This window comes from Bos taurus, chromosome 10 (genome assembly GCF_002263795.3).
Source record: "Bos taurus isolate L1 Dominette 01449 registration number 42190680 breed Hereford chromosome 10, ARS-UCD2.0, whole genome shotgun sequence".
NCBI classification, from domain to species: domain Eukaryota; kingdom Metazoa; phylum Chordata; class Mammalia; order Artiodactyla; family Bovidae; genus Bos; species Bos taurus.
The window spans coordinates 16,244,882-16,260,514 of NC_037337.1; the positions used below are offsets into that span (position 1 = coordinate 16,244,882).

Sequence of the window (15,633 nt, forward strand, 5' to 3'; positions counted from 1 at the left end):
TAGATGAGGACACTGAACGCTGAGAGCTGTGGCCCAGCTTAAAGTCATTTAGCACCTCACTGGCCCAGATTCGACTCTTTATGGATATCTCCCTGCTTTCTCCACTCCTCCAAGAGACCACTTGACTCAGAATCTCAAGAGGTAGTATAGGTTATGATACATTGTTTGTTCTTGTATTTTTTAAAAAATTCTTTATTATTTTTTAAGCCATTTTGGAAAATAGAAGTATAGTTGATTTACAGCGTTGTCGTGTTTCAGGTGTATAGCAAATTGTATAAGCAAGTATAAAGCAAAGGTATACAACAGAGTATAAAGCAAGGTGTGCACTTTACTGTACACCTGAAACATACATCTATATTTACATACATGTGTATTCTTTTCCATATTCTTTTCCACTATAGGTCATTACAAGTATTGTATATTTTTGAATCAAAGTTCTCTCTTAAACTAAGAAGTTGGTAACCCAGATGGGAAATCAATATCTAGGTTGGAATTCTCCCAGCCTTCCATTCCTCCCACAGCCCTAGAAAACCAGATGGAAACCTTTAAAATTTATCATGACTTGATTTACAATTGGTTCAGTTCAGTTGCTCAGTTATGTCTGACTCTTTGAGACCCCGTGAACTGCAGCACACCAGGTCTCCCTGTTCATCACCAACTCCCGGAGTCAACTCAAACTCATCTCCATTGAGTCGGTGATGCCATCGAACCATCTCATTCTCTGTTGTCCCCTTCTCTTCCTGCCTTCAATGTTTCCCCGTATCAGGGTCTTTTCAAATGAGTCAATTCTTTGCATCAGGTGGCTAAAGTATTGGAGTTTCAGCTTCAGCATCAGTCCTTCCAATGAATATTCAGGACTGATTTCCTTTAGGATGGACTGGTTGGATCTCCTTGCAGTCCAAGAGATTCTCAAGAGGCTTCTCCAACACCACAGTTCAAAAGCATCAATTCTTTGGTACTCAGCCTTCTTTATAGTCCAACTCTTACATCCATACATGACCACTGGAAAAACCATAGCCTTGACTAGACAGACCTTTGTTGGCAAAGTAATGTCTCTACTTTTTAATATGCTGTCTAGGTTGGTCATATAAATGATTTACATTCAGTCAGTTCAGTTCAGTCGCTCAGTCGTGTCTGACTCTTTGCGACCCCATGAATGGCAGCACTCCAGGCCTCCCTGTCCATCACCAATTCCTGGAGTTTACCCAAACTCATGTCCATCGAGTCAGTGATGCAATCCAGCCATCTCATCCTCTGTCGTCCCCTTCTCATCCTGCCCCGAATCCCTCCCAGCATCAGGGTATTTTCCAATGAGTCAACTCTTCACATGAGGTGGCCAAAGTACTGGAGTTTCAGCTTTAGCATCATTCCTTCCAAAGAAATCCCAGGGCTGATCTCCTTTAGAATGGACTGGTTGGATCTCCTTGCAGTCCAAGGGACTCTCAAGAGTCTTCTCCAATACCACAGTTCAAAAGCATCAATTCTTCGGCACTTAGCTTTCTTCACAGTCCAACTCTCACATCCATACATGACCACAGGAAAAACCATAGCCTTGACTAGACGGACCTTTGTTGGCAAAGTAATGTCTCTGCTTTTCAATATGCTATCTAGGTTGGTCATAACTTTTCTTCCAAGGAGTAAGCATCTTTTAATTTCACAGCTGCAGTCACCATCTGCAGTGATTTTGGAGCCCAAAAACATAAAGTCTGACACTGTTTCCCCATATATTTGCCATGAAGTGATGGGACCGGATGCCATGACCTTCGTTTTCTGAATGTTGAGCTTTAAGCCAACTTTTTCACTCTCCTCTTTCACTTTCATCAAGAGGCTTTTGAGTTCCTCTTCACTTTCTGCCATAAGGGTGGTATCATCTGCATATCTGAGGTTATTGATATTTCTCCCAGCAATCTTGATTCCAGCTTGTGCTTCTTCCAGCCCAGCATTTCTCATGATGTACTCTGCATATAAGTTAAAATACAGCCTTGACATACTCCTTTTCCTATTTAGAACCAGTCTGTTGTTTCATGTCCAGTTCTAATTGTTGCTTCCTGACCTGCATACAGATTTCTCAAGAGGCAGGTCAGGTGGTCTGGTATTCCCATCTCTTGAAGAATTTTCCACAGTTTATTGTGATCCACACAGTCAAAGGCTTTGGCATAGTCAATAAAGCAGAAATAGATGTTTTTCTGGAACTCTCTTGGTTTTTCCATGATCCAGCGGATGTTGGCAATTTGATCTCTGGTTTCTCTGCCTTTTCTAATGATTACTAATATTATTATTATTTTTATTAATTAATCTACTCATTTTTATTTACCTTTCAAGGATTATAGCAACATTCAGCTAAATCAATGGTTCTTAACTAGGGGAGGTTTTGCCCCAGGGGACATGGCAAGTTTGGGAGATATGTTTGGTTGTCACAGCTTGGAAGGGGGGCGTGGTGGGTGCTCTTGGCATCTCATAGGGAGAGGCCACAGATACTACTGACAATGCATATGACAGCACCCCGCAACAACAAAGAATTGGCCCCAAATGTCAGCACTGTCAAGACTGAGAAACCCTGATCTGATCACACCCTGATCTGATAACGCAAATCCTGCTACTTCAACAAATGAAGTTCTTTCCTTTCCCATGTTCCCCCAGCCTCCATCCCACCATGTGCACTTAAATTGCTGTAGTTCTTAGCATCATGGCAGGCATATAGTTGACATTCCACTTTTGTTTCACTTAATGTTACATCCTGAGCTTTTGTTCCTCATGCCTCATCATCTTCACAATTACCTTTTTTTTTCTTATTAATTTATTTACTTATTTTGGGCTTCGTCAGGTCTCAGTTGCGGCACACAAGCTTCTTTCTAGTCATGGTGCTGGCTCCAGAGCAGTGGGCTCTGTAGTGGCAGAACACGGGTGTAGTTGCACCACAGCGTGTGGTGGTAAAGACCCCACCTGCCAGTGCAGGAGACATAAGAGATGCGGGTTTGATCCCTGGTTCAGGAGTATCCCCTGGAGGAGAGCTTGGTAACCCACTCCAGGATTCTTGCCTGGAGAATCCCATGGACACAGGATCTTGGTGGGCTACGGTTTGTAGGGTCACACAGAGTCAGACACGACAAGTGACTTTAGCAGGCATGTGGGATCTTAGTTCCCTGACCAGGAATTGAACCCGTATCCCCTGCAATGGAAGACGGATTGTTAACTACTAGACTGCCAAGGAAGGCCTCACAATTACCATTTTAAATGGCTGTAATGCAGTCCTCCAAGCAGGTTGACACCCCATATTTTATCTGGCCAGTCCAAGTTTCTCATCCAGGGTGAGGTGGTTGCCAAGAGCCTTGCCAGGTGGGCTGCCTGAGGCAGGGGGTGTTTGTGTGGGCCTTCTCCACCTGCAGCCCAGGCTGATGCCATCATAGTCTTCATCAAAAGGCCTTTGTGAAGCGCTCTGGTGAATGTACCCTGGGCCCCGGGGGGATCTCCTGCAGAGATCATCCCACCAGCCCCTGACATGCAGGGCTTGTCGGCTCGGACAGGCAGCATATATGTCAACCATCCGAAGACCAGGCTGTAGGCCCCAGCCAGAGGGTGCAAAACCAGATTCTTAAGCAACATTCATGACAGAAGTAAGTGCCTCTGGGAATGGACAGACAGGCTGGATTCCCAGAGGAAGTCGGGGCCTTGAATCTGCTCCTCCAGCTGACTGCAGGCTCCTGGGAGGACACGAGATTTTGGAAACCATGGGAAGGAAGCGGGAAGCCGCGTGACAGATCAAGGACCCGGGGTCAGGTGTTCCAGGCTCCAGTGGACAAGTGCCCAGCCTGGGAGAAAGGTGGATGCTACCAGGGACGTTCCCCTGAGACCTTCCGGCCACCCTCTTGTGTAACCTCAGCATCCCTTTCTCCTCCCCTTGCAGGTGTTCCATGAACAGGGCATCCTCTTCGGCTACCGACACCCACAGAGTTCCGCCACTGCCTGCCTCCTCAGCCTTTTTCAAATGACCAATGAGACCCTCAACATCTGGACGCACTTGCTGCCCTTCTGGTACCTCCTGGCCCCCTGGTCCAGCTGTTTCACGCAGAGCCTGGGAACCGGGGCTTCATTAAACACAGCTGGGGTGGGGCAAGCTGAGGTTCTGTGCTGGAATGTGGGCGACTCCCGCCGTGGTGCGAGTGTGGAGCCGGAGGTTGTGGGTGAGCTCTAGGGCATGGATTGCCATAGCATTTGAGGGGCTCCTGCAACTCCCCAGTCTTTCCCTGCTCCAGGGCCTGATTTGAGAGCATTGTCTTATTCAGTCTGGGTCTTCTAGAAGCCCTGGCTGACACTCCCTAGCTTGAACAAGTCACCTCTCTGGGCTTTGCATGTTCCCATCTGCAGAGCAGGAGCGATAGGCACCACTTTTCCCAGGGTTGCCCCGAGGATTATCAGAGGAGATGTGAGAAAAAGCATCGGGCACAGAGCTGTGGATGCTCATAGTCATTCTGGGGCCACAGCCGCTGTGAGGCACTTGGTCAGACAGCACTTTAACAGCCAGCCAAGAGAATAAATGCTCTGGCAAGCGCGTGCGCACAGATGGGAACTGCCAGGGAGCTGAGGAGGGACCTGGTTTAGAAAGATGGGGGCCGAAGACCAGCTTCGCACACCCAGTGCCTGGGCATAGTGAGTGGCGGGTACAGATGGGATCGTAATATGTGAGAGTTGGAAGGACCTCAGAGGTCACACAGGCCACCAGCCCCCTCACACCACCACCGGCTGACACAGATGCGGCCCAGAGAAGGGCGTGGCTTGCTTATATCTCTTGGCAAGTTCTAGCACAGGCTAGTTTCTGGATTCCCCCTTCCGATTGTATGGAGGACCAGAGAGAGTAGGAAGGACCCCAGGGTGTGCTGCAGGTGGAGAAGGGCCCGAGGAAGGAGGCCTGCCCAGCCAGCAGTCAGACCCAGGCCAAAATGTGCAGAAGGCTGCTTGAGCCAGATGCATCAAGGGCAGAGAAGGGAGAGCTCAGGCTTGCTGTGGGATGGGACCACCTGCAAAGAAGCCCTAGGGCCTGCAGCCTGGCCAGGGAGGCAGCAAGATCTGCTCAAGGAGGCTCTTTGTCATTTTAAATTTAAGTAAAGGCAATGGCACCCCACTCCAGTACTCTTGCCTGGAAAATCCCATGGATGAAGGAGCCTGGTGGGCTGCAGTCCATGGGGTCGCTAAGAGTCTGCCACGACTGAGAGACTTCACTTTCACTTTTCACTTTCATGCATTGGAGAAGGAAATGACAACCCACTCCAGTGTTCTTGCCTGGAGAATCCCAGGGATGGGGGAGCCTGGTGGGCTGCCGTCTCTGGGGTCGCACAGAGTTGGACACGACTGAAGCAACTTAGCAGCAGCAGCAGCAAACTTACGTAAGGGCTTCCTGGAGGCTCAGTGGTAAAATCTGCTTGCCAATGTAGGAAGCACTGTTTCGATCCCTGGGTCGGGAAGATCCTCTGGAATAGGACATGGCAATCCACTCCAGGATTCTTGCCTGGGAAATCCCATCATGGACAGAGGAGCCTGGCGGGCTACAGTCCATAGGGTCACACAGAGTCAGACATGACTGAAGTGACTAAACAACAACAAAATTTAAGTAAAAAGTCTAAATGCTAATACACTGTAGCACTGCAGAAGGGAATAGAGTTGGTGTCTTCCCGCGGCCCCTCTTGTCCTCTCTGGAGTGGCTGGGGTGACCTGCTGCTTGTAATTCTCCCAGGATGCTTTTCTAGAGACTGGAGCATCTGTGACGTGTGTGTGCACCCAGCGCCTGCTTCTCTCCTCCCTCTGCTCCTCCGTTGTTTCTGCCTCCTGATCTCTGTCTGACCTCCATGCAAGCCTCTCTGGCTTTCGTATAGCTGTGTGGTGTTCCATTTTCTGGATAAACCAGAGGTGACTTGGGCTGTTTTGAAGTTTGTGTCACTACAAAGGACCAGCCTGACCGTCCCTGTTGGTGGGGCTTTCGTTGCTGTATGTACGTGCCTTCGTAGCCATTCTACAGCTGAGCCACGCTGGCTGGAGCGCTCCACGGGGCCCGACACCCCTGCACTGCCAGGGCCCTGAGAGCACAACACGGAGCAGCAGGAAGGGCTTGGGGGAGCAGCAGAAAGATGCCCCAGGGCAGTGGGACTCGGGAATAATCCCGAGCTGATAAAAGGATATGTTTTGAAGAACAGCATAGGGAACAGATCACAAGTGTAGCCAGAGGATTGAGCGATGCTCCCGCCGTTCCCCCATGAAAAGCTTTTAGTCCCTTCCCTGGGGGAGTTCGTGGGAAAGGGGCCTGACTCTCTAAGAGTGGTTCGTGGAAGTGAACAGCTTCTGCAGGGAAGATCCCCTCACCTGGGTTATAGATTGGGCAGATCTGATGTGGATCTGTTTTGTGTTTCTGTAAGAGACGAATCTGGAGGTCTAGGCTTGGCTGAGACTGAGCCTTGGGACCAGGCCCCTCAGTGAAAGAGATGGTGATATTAGTGGAAGAGTAGCATGGAAGAAGGGGGAGAAAATAGTCCCGTTGCCTTCTAGACTTTCCAGCAGAGGAGTTGTTTCTCTTTGAGGGGTCTTCCCACAAGGGAAGCCTGACCAACCATGGAGTGAATAAGGCCAAAGCTGGATCCTATGAGGAATGGTTGAATGCACTGAGGTTCTTTAATGTGAAGTTCAGAGAGGTGGGGAGGGATTATGAAGACAGCTGTGAGATATTTGATGGGTTTGTTGTCTGTGGTGCTGATAGGGAGAACTAGGACTGATCCAGTGGAGAGCAATTCCAAGGAGATAGATGCCAGCTCAGTGAAACTTCCAAACACTCAGAACTGTCTTGGGAGGTGGTGAGCTCCCTGGCCCTGGAAGCATGCAAACCAAAAGTAGAGAGTCACCTGGGCAAGAAGCTGTAAGAGGGATCTGTCACCACATGCAGAGTATGCAGACTGGACCATTGCCCTTCCTGTATATGTCCAAACAATAAAGGACCCCACTCACTCTTCCTTGCTCCTGGCATGTCAGCAAAATGGGACCATATAGGGGCTGGTCATCCCAGGGAAAGGAGAGGTAGGCGACTTTCAGGTGAGGACTGTAAGAGGAGCCGTCACCCTGAAGGTTGAGGGTGCACCCCTGTGTTCCAGGTTCTTCTCGTGGAGGTTTGTGAGCACCCTGCAAGTGACGGACATCCTGAATGACAGCTACTCCTGGCCTCTGCTCGTGTACATGGGCGCCAGCTGCTTGTTCCCCTTGGCATCCAGCTGTGCACACACCTTCAGCTCCATGTCCAGGAACGCCCGCCATATCTGCTACTTCCTGGACTACGGCGCCGTCAACCTCTTCAGCCTGGGTACGTGAGGCCCTGCTCTTGCCTTCTGTCCCCCACGACCGAGCCACCTGCCCCTTCCTCTGGGACCTGGGGTCACCGCCAGGCTCTGGTGCGCTTGCAGAAGGGTCGCCCCTGCCCAGGTGCCTGATGAGGGTTTTAAAAGAAACTTGTCCAGAGGTGTGCTGGCGAATACTGAACAACCAGCTCCCTGGGGACAGAAGTCCCAGTCTGTGGTGATGGCAGATAGCTATGGTATATGTACTCCCACCATGGCTGGCTTCCAGCCACCCACCCTGACAGCAGGGCCCTGGGCTGTGGAGTATCATTATACCCATGCTATAGATGAGGACAGTAGAGGTGAGTTACCCAGATCACGCAGCTTGTAATGGGAGAGCCAGGGCCTGGGAGCCTCAGGGCCCCTGCCTGTGGCTTCCTCAAGTCCCCAGGCCTGGATCCACCTCCTTGGAGCTCCCTCAGTGATTCCCTCATTTCCACTCCGCACTGGGAACAGCTCCCTAGGGACAGTTCGTGCATCTTCCTCATCTGGTTTTCCAGTCCGTAGCTGAGAGTCTGACTTGGAGGTGTTCAGTAAACCTGAGAGGAAGGTCTAGTCAGCTGAGAGAGGCTGGGGGCCCACCTGGGACTCCTCGTCTGCAGCCACCTCTCCTCCTCCGTGACCCCGCTGGAAACCCCCAATCCCTAGAGGGTGGCGTTTGCTCAGCTTCCTCCCTGGTGTCCAGCTGCTCCCCTCCTGCTCAGCCCTCCCGTGCATGTGTGCTTTTACTAGGCTCCGGCCACTTTAATCCCCTGCTTAAAATCCTTTGGTGGCCCCCGTTGCCTGAAAGGAGATGTTCACTTTCGTTGGTCTGGCATCTTATGCTGTGTCCTGCTCCTGTTCCCTGGAGAGCCCCCTCTGCCCTCAAGCACCTGTCGGAACCTCCAAAGGGCCAGCGCCTTTGCCACGCACCCACCCATCCTCAGCTCCCACCTCACCCTGGAGCCTGGAGGCTCTCATCAGTTCTGCTTCCCACTGCAGTTCTGGCAGGCGCTGGGGCTCCCCCGCTCTTGTGTCACCCAAGGGCCCGGTCAGGACACAGACCACGTGCCTCCTGGGCCACGTGGGAGCCTTCCCACGGTATCAAGCTGAGAGAAGGGTCTGGCTGTTCTCCTGGGGGCAGTTCCCAGCTGGAATCGCACAGGCAACCTGCAGAGGTGGGAGCGCTGTCCCAGGACGTGGCGATCCTTGGCCCTGTCTGCCTGTGGGACCCTGGGCACATCCCTCAGCTTCCCTAGATTTCAATGGTCAAATAGGAGCAAAGGCAGAGGCTGAGCTTGTGTGGTTTGAGGCCTGCTTCAGCTTTGAACTCAGATTCCAAGTTCTTTTTATCTTTGGATAACAGGTGACCTTAGCCCTGACCTTAGGCCCTAAGCTGACAGATCTGTGGCTGCCTCTCCCAGAGGGATCTCAGCCTGGAGAGGCCCTCTGGTCCTGGCCCCTGGACACACCTGTCCCCTTTGAAAAGGACAATGCTGGTCCCTGTTCTTTCAGGTAAAAGCTGCAGCAGGCAGGTGTCCAAAACGTCCTTCAGTAACCCTTCTCTCACAAACTCCAAAACCTAAAACCACACAAAACGCCGAGGCTAGCCTCAAGTGCTCAGCCTCTTTGCCGACCTGTCCCTCAGCCCCTTGATGTGGCAGCCCTCCGCTCAGCAAGGGCTCTTCCTCCCCGCACTTTCTCCCCCACACCGTTGATTATTCCGCAAGGAATACCCGTATCATCATCTCAGGGCAAAGCTGAGCACACGGGGGTGTCATCGTGGACCACAGCATGTGGTTAAAAGCAGGGACTGGTGCTACACGGCCTGTGTTTGAAGCTTGGCTTTGCTGCTTTCCAGCTGTGTGCCCCTTGGTGGGTTACCAAACCTCTCTGTGCTTCTGTTTCCTCATCTGTAAAATGAGGTTCAGTGCAGGACTGATGTCCGAGGGTGGCTGTAAACATTATGTGAGTTAATACCTGTCAAGCCCTTGGAGCAGCACTGGGCTCCCAGAACAATTCTCAGGGTGGGATCTGGGTGGGCAGAGAAGAGAGACGGGGACATACAGGCTGGGAGGGATGATGGCATAGCGAGGGTGGGGTGCAGGACTGCTCATGGTCTGTGTGGTGATGGGGCTCAGCCAGATGCAGGGTGGGGTGGTCTTCCCAGGGAGTCCAGACAGTGCTGAGTCCTGGCTTCTTGCCCAAGGCTGGTTTTGCTCCTCCAGGCTGTGCCATCGCCTACTCTGCCTATGTTTTCCCGGACACGCTGGTGAGCACCACCTTCCATGACTACTACCTGACCCTGGCTGTGCTGAACACCATCATTAGCATCTGGCTCTCCTGCTACTCCAGGTACCCGGCTGCTCTGCCACGGATGGGATGGGGCGAGGGGACGGGTGGTGGTGGAGCACGTGGCTCCCTGGACTGCTGGAGGGGACAGGGGGAGAGGTGCTTGGGAGCCTGGGGCTCAGTTCCGGATGGACTTCCAGTGGCCGGGCGGGACCAGCTTCACAGGCACACAGCCTGCGCAGGTGCTCAGGGCCCCATGATCAAGAGGGCTTCAAACTTGTCTAATGCCCTGCTGTTGTTGTTTTGAAATACTTAATGGTTTTTGAACAAGGGGGTCCCATACTCTGCCCTGCAAACTGTTGCTGAACGAGTCACTTACCCTCCTTGAACTTCAGTTTGCTTATCTATAAAATGGGGTCAAGGGAGTTCCTTGGCAGTTCAGTGGCTAAAACGTGGCCCTTTCACTTCTGTGGACTGGGCTCAATTCCTGGTTGCAGAACTAAGATTCTACAAGCCATGTGGCTTTGGCCAAAAAGAAAAATAAAAATGGGGTCAACACAGCTATCCTGTGAAATGGGTGTAGTATATCCAGAACACTTGGCACAAGCCTGGCCCGGAGGAGGCACTCCATAAACAGGTGGTCTGCTAATAGGAGCTGAGAAGGGCCTGCCTCTGGACACAGACACACCTCAGAGATACTGCAAAGATATCAACTTCGCAGTAGGCAAGTCACTGAACTTTCTGGTTTCCCAGTGCATATAAAAGTGGAATTTACACTATAGTCTATTCAGTGTGCAAGAGCATTATGTCTAAGGAAACTGTACACATCTTAATTTAAAAATACGCTACTGCTAAAAAAAATGCTATCATCTGTCAACACAGAGTTACCACAAACCTTCAATTTGCAAAAAGCCACAATAAAGCAAAGTACAACAAGATATGCGTGTGTGTGATGCACGACAGACGACATTCAAATGTCTGACACATCCCCAGGGGAAGCATGATGGCCATGAATCATGCCCAGCTCACTGGCTCTAATTCTATTTTTTTTTTTTTTCCTTTCACTCAAGGAAGCTCACTGGGGTGTGAGTACAACGGGCATTTTTTAGGATAACTACTCTAGATTATTCAGCTCTTGGTAAAAAAACAAACTACCCAAAATGACTTCGGAAACCTCTCGAATGACGGCGTTGGGGTAACATTTCTGTGTAGACAGTGCCAGGCGCTGGGGGCCTTCCATGGTGGGTTAGCAAGAGCGCCAAGGAAGGCTGGCAGTCCTGGCCACCCATGCCCCCAGCCTGTGCCTCTCCTGAGCCCTGGCCTTGCAGCATTCTTACTCCTGGCAGCCGTAGCTCTTCCCTCCCCAGGAGAAAACCACAGGGGTCGGGGTGGCGAGGTACGCTTCTGCAACTCCCCCACAGTGATTTTGGCTCCAGCTTTCTTTGGGGGACACTGGGTTTTGTGGGACCCAGAGGTAGGCAGATTTTCCAAACTTGACAAGCTGCTTTTCTTTAAAAGTCAGAGAGTGGAGCCTTAAACAGCATCGGGAATGCTTGCCCCAACTTGCCTTCCCCTCACCTGTCCTGAGGCAGGTGGGCAGCGTGGAGCTGCTTTCCATGGGGTGAGTCTCGTTTGCAGGCTCAGTCTCAAGACTGGGTTTTGTGTTGCTTCATCTGGTGGGAAGGCCTGGGGTGTGAGGGGGGGTAAACCCTCTCTGGGGGAATGTGGAGATGAGTGCGGTTCAGCCCTTGTCCTCATAGAGTGCCCCGTGGAGTATGAGCAGCAGACTGCAGACCTCCAAAATGTCTAGACTGAGTCAACATTTCCTTTAAGGGCCAGAGGAAAAGGGTTTTTTTTTTTTAAAAAAAAAAAGCATGTAAGCATTACATGCTACATAACATAACATATAACATAGCATATAACATCGCAAATAATGATAATACGAAACGACACCTGCTTGGATAGCCAGGGTTCTGTGAAGCAGCCTTAGAATCAAGCATTGAGGAAGGTTGAACACTTTAGTTGGAGAAGAGGGAAGGGCGTTTTGGACAGAGCCGAGAGCCTGAACAGAGGTGAGGGCCTGGCGAGGATGGACGGCACTGGGAGACAGCAAGGAGCTTCAGAGTCGCCAGAGCCTGTGCAGCTGGCAGGGGAGGGGGACAGAGGCTGGAAGAGCCATCCAGAGGTGGGGGATCGGAGGCTCCTCGTGTGTCCTTCAGAGGACTGGCCTTGTGCTCAGGAAGGACAGTAAACTTCACAGGAAGACAGTTCTGTGGGTTCAGCCACTGTGTCCTGTGGGGCTCAATGGGGGCTCGGGGAACAGGAAGGGAAAAAGAAGCAAATGCCACATGCTTGGAGCCAAGGATAGAGTGGGACGTCCCCCTGTGGGCCCGTCCAGCTTCCTTCGCATCTTGTCTTCTCTCCTTCCCACGTGCTGGTGGATCCCTGCTCTTACAAGACCCGTCCCCTCTGTTTTCATTCTCTGTGTCTTCGGTGTCTGAGGAGGAGGGCTCATGCGTGTGTGGGGAGAGACTTGGTCCTGATTAACTGCAGGGGAAGCAGTGGAGGCAGGCGAGGCCTGTCTGGAGGCCCAGCTTCACAGGCTTGCTGTGTGGCCTTGGGCCAGTCTTGGCCCTTAAGCAGGGGCCCCTGAGACGAAGTTCCCTAGGTTCCTTCTGTTTAGGCATCTATGATACCAGCTTCAGTGCCTTTTCCAAGGTTCCTCTCCGTGCCTTCTCCCCTGCATCCCCCAGGCCCACCCCTGCCTCTCCCACCTGCTGTATCAGTCTGTGGAATGGCTAGGAGGCCAAGAACCACCTCTTTTCCTGAGCGCAAAAGAGACCATGGAGCTCATGAGTTGTGCTTTGGTTATCCACATGCTTCCCAGAGTAGTGTGGTCCAAATGGCCTTCATTCCCACATAATACATGTCCTTTAGGTAAATTCCACATGAGAGCTGGGAGCTTCCCATGTGGCTCAGTGATAAAGAATCCACCTGCAATGCAGGAGATGCGGGTTTGATCCCTGGGTCAGGAAGATCCCCTGGAGAAGGAATGGCAACCCACTGCAGTATTTTTGTCTGGAGAATCCCATGGACAGAGGGGCCTGGCGGGCTACAGTCCATGGGGGTGCATAGAGTCGGACACGACTTAGTGACTAAGCAACAACAATCGTGGAATTTACTTCAAAGGAACACATTCTGGAAAACCGCCTTCTTGTTCCATAGTGTTTATGGGGGAAATGGCAGAACATATGACCTCTCTGTGGCTCTTGGAGCCAGATGGGTGTGACAGAGACCCTGCCTGCGCGTACCTACTGACCACCTGCAAGCCCAGGAAGCATCGCCACTCGCTCAGGAATGGTAGTTCCACGTGTTTGCTGCGCATCAGGAGTCCCTGGGGGTACTTTTCCAGTCATCCATCCAGGGCATCCAGCAGTTGGTTTTTCAGACACATGCTCACTCTGTGGAATGCTGTGTGGTCAGTGCTGTGAGGGAGAGATGGGTTTTCATCCCTGGTGGGATGTGAGCTGTGCTGTGAGCACCGTGCCTTGGCAGTGGTGCTGCGGCAGCTCAGAGCGGCCTGGGGCAGGCCTTGAAGAGGGTTTGGAGGTCAGAGGTGGAGACGGGAGGCTTAGCAGACAGTGGTTCCCAGACACATCCAGAGGTCAGAGGGCTCAGCCAGATGATAGACTGCTGCTGGGGCCAATGGTCAGCACGTGGAAATGTCCACATTCCTGTTATGTCATCCATACAACAACAAAACAGCCATAATACCACCCCCCTGCCCCCTCTGCGTGCACGCAGGCGCACACACACACGCACCTCGGCAATAGAATGATGTTTCCAAAGGCCCACTTGTTTCGCGCATAGTTCTGGAATTCACTTGCACATCTGCCCAGCTTTGTTGCAACAGGATTTATCGGGTTTTAGAATAGACTGGTATTGTATCAGCGCTTTCTTGGAGGAGGCTTCTCCCGAAATCCAATGTTTCCTGCCCACCTGGTTCTAGGCAGAGGAGGCCTGACTCCCTGACTCCCAGCCTTGGGGGACAGGCATTGCCTTACCAGGCAAGGCTTTGGAGACTCGGGCGTGGTGTGCTTTGGAGAATGCCATGGCTCCTTCCCCTCCTTCTGGCTGTGGCGACACCCTGTGGCCTGATCTGGAATTGCACTTTGGTGGTGGGAGGCCCACCGTCTTTGTAGCTGCTGGCCCTTCTGCCTCTTGTTCTCTGTTGCTCTCTTCTGTTCTGCTTTTTCTCCTTTTTCCCTCTGTAGACTCGGCTTGGCAGCTGGAGAGGCTGGTTCGTTTGCCCTTGGGGAAGTACTTTATCAGGCCGGGCGCCATGTCTCAAGTCGCAGGAAATCCGTGTTTTGGGGGATGGCCCTCGCCAACCAGAGCCAGCTTTCTTCCTGTGTAAGTGGCCACAGAGAGAGCGTGCTTTAAGAGCAAGTCTCTTCGCACCCAGAGGTGATAGGCGGTGGCAGAGCATGGGGAGGGAGGGAGCAGGCTTGCATGGTCGGGCAGGGTCGGCCAGCGTAGACTGAGAAGGTCCTACGAAAGATGGGCTCTGACTTGGAGCAGTGGAAGTGTGTTCTGTTCGCCTCCTGGGGCAGAGGGGTGTCTGTAAGAGCAGAGTCTGGGGAGTGGTCTGAGACCTGCCCAAGGGGAGAGGGTGGGAAGCCAACCAAACATCCTGGCTGTAAATCCTAGCTTTGCCTCTCTTTAGCTCAGCTGATTTTAGGCAAATCACCCAGAACCCGTCTGTTCCCTCCTGTTCTATTTTCTGTACCACGTGGCTACAAGATGGGGAGAGGGAAAGGATGGGTCCTACAACACTTTTTTTTTTAAATGCTGCTATTTCGTGAGTGTTACTCTGTGCTCTGCACAGCTGTAAGCTCCTAGTGAGCATCATTTGATTAAACCCTTGCAACAAGCCCATAAGGGATTCTGTAGTCATCCCCGTGGTACACACGAGGATTCTGGGGCACAGGAGGGTTACATCACGCCCTGGATGAGAGGGTCACAAAAGTCAGGGACTGGACCAGACTCAGAGTGTCCAAGACAAACACGTTGTCAGATCGTGACCCTGTGCCTATCCCAGGGTTTGTGGTTTCCTCCAAGGCTGGGGTTCTGTTCTGGGGGATGATGAGTTGAGGTCCCTTATATCTCCTCCTCCTCTTTGAGCTCCTCTTCCTTCTCTGCCCAGTGTCCACAGGGTCAGAAAAGAAGAAGGGACATGCCCATGGGCTTGAGTGAAGTTGAAGCTCATCTCTGGGGTTTATGGGGCTTCTCAGGATCCATGGTGAACAGGGGTCCCCAGGCTGGGCTGCTAAGCAGATGCCCACATCCTCGGGCACACTTCTGAGCTGGATGCTGGAGATGGAGAGCTGAGCAGACCCAGCTCCACCCTTGAGGAGGGTTCCCTGACCACCCTGGAGGCAGATGAGGGTGTCTCTGCCGTATTCTATGCCAGAGGATGTGGACACAGTGGGGCTCACAGTTAGGTGACTGCACTGGCTCATAGAGGATGTGAAGATCCTGCTGGAAGAGATGGACCTGGGCTAGGGGAACAGCAGACCCTGTTTGGTGGAGAAGGGGCAGGCGAGTGGGCTGGGACAGGGCACCTGGGGAACAGAAGTGAGGAGCAGACCCCACCAGAGAGCGTGATGAGGGGCAGAACTGTCAAGAAGGGCTGGAGGGCCCCAGTGCCCCCATCATCGTACAGGCTGCCCCATAACAGCCACCCTACAAGCCTCAACACCCTAGCTCTGCATATCACCTTTGCCGGGGGAGGCTCTGGCCTCACAGTCCTGTGGGTCCCCAGGGAGAAGAACCCAGCCCCCACAGTACGATGTATTGAAGCGGGTACCTGCCCTGCCACCCGGCCCAGCCTGGGAGTGTGAGCTCTCCCTTGCCCGAGCCCCAGCTCAGGGCTGCAGTTTTGTATGGAGCCTCTCCTTCAACTCAAAGAAGGAAGGCCCATGCTTGGTCA

General features: G+C 52.3%; 1 protein-coding gene across 5 annotated transcripts in view; it reads left to right on the top strand.

Moving 5' to 3' along the window:
• Positions 1-15,633, top strand: part of PAQR5 (progestin and adipoQ receptor family member 5) — a 98,705-nt gene that overhangs the window by 72,894 nt on the left and 10,178 nt on the right. For 3 of the 5 annotated variants that reach the window (XM_002690486.6, XM_059890773.1, XM_005211425.5), the window contains exons 3-5: positions 3,905-4,032; positions 7,131-7,336; positions 9,578-9,704. In XM_002690486.6, coding sequence (XP_002690532.1) covers positions 3,905-4,032; positions 7,131-7,336; positions 9,578-9,704 — 461 coding nt within the window. Of the gene's footprint in view, positions 1-3,459; positions 3,615-3,741; positions 3,821-3,904; positions 4,033-7,130; positions 7,337-9,577; positions 9,705-15,633 lie in introns of those variants that run through there. The other 2 variants (XM_024997926.2, XM_059890774.1) reach the window with 2 other exon arrangements.